This window comes from Miscanthus floridulus, chromosome 7, assembly GCF_019320115.1.
Source record: "Miscanthus floridulus cultivar M001 chromosome 7, ASM1932011v1, whole genome shotgun sequence".
Lineage (NCBI taxonomy): Eukaryota > Viridiplantae > Streptophyta > Magnoliopsida > Poales > Poaceae > Miscanthus > Miscanthus floridulus.
In genome coordinates, this window is record NC_089586.1 from 134,199,549 (window position 1) to 134,203,134 (window position 3,586).

The 3,586-nt window shown below is 45.7% G+C and overlaps 2 protein-coding genes across 4 annotated transcripts; both read right to left on the reverse strand.

The window, feature by feature from the left end:
• Positions 1-237: 237 nt before the first annotated feature.
• Positions 238-2,325, reverse strand: LOC136464904 (outer envelope pore protein 21, chloroplastic-like). 3 transcript variants are annotated; one of them, XM_066463853.1, is made up of 5 exons: positions 2,046-2,319; positions 1,811-1,900; positions 1,548-1,703; positions 1,323-1,421; positions 245-479 (listed from the first exon to the last, which is right to left on the reverse strand). In XM_066463853.1, the coding sequence occupies exons 1-5, from the start codon at positions 2,133-2,135 to the stop codon at positions 396-398; spliced, it is 519 nt and encodes a 172-aa protein (XP_066319950.1). In that variant the 5' UTR covers positions 2,136-2,319; the 3' UTR covers positions 245-395. The 3 variants fall into 3 exon arrangements, with proteins under 3 accessions (XP_066319952.1, XP_066319950.1, XP_066319951.1); XM_066463854.1 differs by lacking the exon at positions 245-479 and adding an exon at positions 1,153-1,206 and having other exon boundaries at positions 2,046-2,322; XM_066463855.1 differs by lacking the exon at positions 1,548-1,703 and having other exon boundaries at positions 238-479; positions 2,046-2,325.
• Positions 2,297-3,374, reverse strand: LOC136466339 (uncharacterized). The gene is made up of 2 exons (XM_066464709.1): positions 3,233-3,374; positions 2,297-2,955 (listed from the first exon to the last, which is right to left on the reverse strand). Exons 1-2 carry the CDS (start codon positions 3,372-3,374, stop codon positions 2,297-2,299), a joined length of 801 nt encoding a protein of 266 aa, XP_066320806.1.
• Positions 3,375-3,586: the final 212 nt, after the last annotated feature.

Below are 3,586 nucleotides of genomic sequence, written 5' to 3' on the forward strand. Positions count from 1 at the left end.
TGACATTATCGTAAACTAGTATATAAAATTATCGTAAATGGAGGTGGCTACAGAATAACTTATTTTGTAGCTGGCTACTGAATATACTCACCATATATATATATATATATATATATATATATATATATATATATATATATATATATATATACACACACACTATTATAGTACGGAAGACTACCAAAGCTGATGCAGTGAGCCAACTGTACGCTTCCAAACCAGATGAATAGTTCTAGTTCTGTACCACATACATGATGAAAAGATACTGAATAGTTTCCAGTTTGCATAAAAATGGATTAATGGTATCAACACTCTCCAGTACAGTACAGAATTGGTAGCTTAAGAAATGATGCTAATAAGACCCTACACAAACACTTCTGAAAAGTGGATTCTCATCACATTTCAAATCTAACATCCCATTTCCCATCCATATAAGCATTCAGCGTCCAACTGTTTTCTCTAAGCTGGAAATAAGGCACCTGCAGTCAAATAACAATAATAATTTTAAAAGATCACGACAAGGCACAAAGACAATCTCTTCTCTCTCTCTCTCTCTCTCTCATGTTTAGCCCCAAATCAGTAGCATCAGACCAAATGTACTATTTTTTTAGAGCATACTACTTCGATGTATATCAGCAAGATAGATAGCCACAACAAAAAGGGAATGCCTTGATACAACAACAAACTAGGATGCTACGAATGTCAAACACCAAGAGGTGTTAAAAACAGCACATCAATTTACTTGCACTCAGGGCGATACACATGTTTTCCCCAAAGGTTTCTCCAGTGAACATATGGTAACCTCGCTGGTGACAAATAAACAATCCCAGCTGTAAATTTATTTTTAGAGAAAGTGCTCTGCGTTAATACTGCCCACAGAAAAGAGTGTCTAACTAAGTCAAAATGATCCGGACAGAAGCAATCATGTTAATGTGCTATGGTCATAGGCAGGAGTGAACCAGCATCACCCAGAGGATTGTAAGGCGAAAAGAATCAGAGAAATAATTTGCAATCTAACTCAAACAGCCTGTTCGCTTGTTGGTTTCAGCCAGGGCTTATCAGCTATGGTACAGTATTTTCCTCTCACAACAAACCAGGACCAGCCGGGCTTATCAGCCCAGAAAACAACCAACGAACAGGCTGTTTGAACACTGCATTTGTTCATGGTTAATCATGTTTCACCACCCTACACCCATGCATTCTACTCTCTGCATAAAAAAATCGCTAAAAGGAAGCAGCTGTTTAGGTGGTTTGCTTGCCGATGGAACATTTTGCATCTCGTGCATAAATGAAGCGGCTGGTAATACGGATGGTCTAATTACCTTGTCATACAATTCGTAGCCAACTTTGAGCCTTACATCTTGGCCCTGTTTGAAGTCAAGTATGGTCCAGGCCAATTCAACGGCTCCAGCTGTCTTTGTCTGCAAGGACCAAGGAGCACAGGCTGAGACTGAGAGCAAGGTTGTGGTGTGGTTAATAAGATCACACGGGACAGGACAGGACTGACAGGAGGCGTATTTTTGCTTTGCTATATGCGAGAAAGTTACCGGCTTGAACTCTTTGTCGATAAGTAGGCGTCCTTTGAGGTTTAGGCCTAGGAAGCCATTGTCTGGTTTGAACAGGACGGCCTTCTTGGCGCGAAGGCTGTAGGAGAGGTCATCGCCGTTGTGCAACTGGACGCCAGCTCCGAGGTTGGCTGATAGCTAGACATGGCATTTTTATTTTAATTTTTGGCAAATTGGTTTGGTTATAACTTGTAAAAGGAAGGATTGGTTGGCAGGCATGGAGAGGGAACGAGCTGACGGCTGACCTGGGGGTAGAAGTGCCTGACAAAGAGAGCGAGGTAACTCGGGGCAGTAACTCCGGCGGGGCTTTTGTGGAGGTCGAGCTCCGCATGAGCCTGCGCGGCAGCCGTGGGATCGAATCGAACCAAACAAACACAACCGAACCCAATCAGTTGAGATGAAATTGAGAGGGTCAGACGACTGAATGAATGTTACAAGGCAGAAACTAACTAGAGGGAAGAGGAGGAAGCGCAGCTACACCTGCAGCAGCGAGCTGTGTCCGAGGGGCAGCTTCTCCTTGGCGTGGATGCGGAGGCCGCCGCCACTGCGCAGGCGCAGCGAGGTCTCCATGGGCGGGCAGCGGGCGTGACCGCTTGAGGAGAGGGACAGAGCGACAGAGCAGCAGCAGAAGCAAGCAGCTCCTGCAGTCGCGCCACGATAGGTCCGGTAGGGTTTAATCTGAGACTCCGGCGGCGGGGGCGGACTGCGACGTGGCGAGGCCGAATTGCCTATTAGCCGCCGCCTGCGGGTAGGATAGGGGGGACGAGGAGAGATGATGGGCCATGGGCGGGGCCGGATAGGCCGGGCCCCATCATCATACCACAGCATTTTAGGGCACTCCCAACCCAGACTTGATGTTCCGAAAACAGCTTGTGCTCAGCTGATTGTGGTGCACGTATGGACTTAACAAAAACAGCCCACTCTGGGTATATTCCATCTGCAAGATAATAAGGTTTGCTATATTGCCTTCCATTCACAAAGTACTGCACCTGGGGAGCTTCTCCTCTTAACTGATCGACGAACAAAGTAGATTGATTCAGCACATTAATGTCATTGTTGGACCCCGCCACTCCAAAGAAAGCATGCCATATCCATCTGTCATGGGAAGCAACAGCCTCTAGAATGATTGTTGGCACACCTTGATCACCACGGGTATACTGTCCCTTCCATGCATACGGACATTTTTCCCAATGCCAATGCATGCAGTCAATGCTCCCTATCATGCCAGGAAAACCACGACGCTCACCGATCTCCAACAATCGTTCCACATCTTGTACTGTGGGGCGTCTCAAGTACTCTTCACCGTATACAGCAATGACTCCCTGAACAAACTTTTTCAAGCACTCCACACCAGTACTTTCTCCCATCTTCAAGTACTCATCTAGCTGGTCTGCAGAACCGCCATATGCTAATTGACGGACCGCTACTGTACACTTATGAATTGGTGAAAACCCGGGACGATTCAGAGCATCCAATCTTACAGTGAAATAATCAGACCACCCACTCAAGGCCTCAACAATCTTCAGAAAAGAGGGGTCTCCTCATCCTAAATCTTCTACGAAATTGTGTCTCATTGTAGACTGGATTAGGAGAGAAATAGTCATCCATTAGTTGCTTGCTGGCTTGTTCACGAGGCCTGTCCACATATCGCCTAGGACCACACCTACTTCTTCCACCTTGTATGACATCAGCAACGGACTGCATCTCAGCTACTATATGATCGCCTAAATCATCTAGAATTTCTTGCTCTTGAAGAAAATCATCCATGGAGTACAGATCAGCAGGGTCCATGCTGTCATCTCCATCCATGGCAGCAAAGGATAGCAGCGGGTAGCAGAGAAGAAAGGGAAGCAGTAGCAGCGGGTAGCAAAGAAGAAAGGGAAGCAATGACTACAAGGTACCGTGGCTATGCTATATATAGTCACAATTGCCGTGGAAGCAATGACTACAAGGTATGTTTTTCAGTTCACACTTGCATGCTATTTCAGTTCACACTTACAAGGTATGTTTTTCAGTTCACA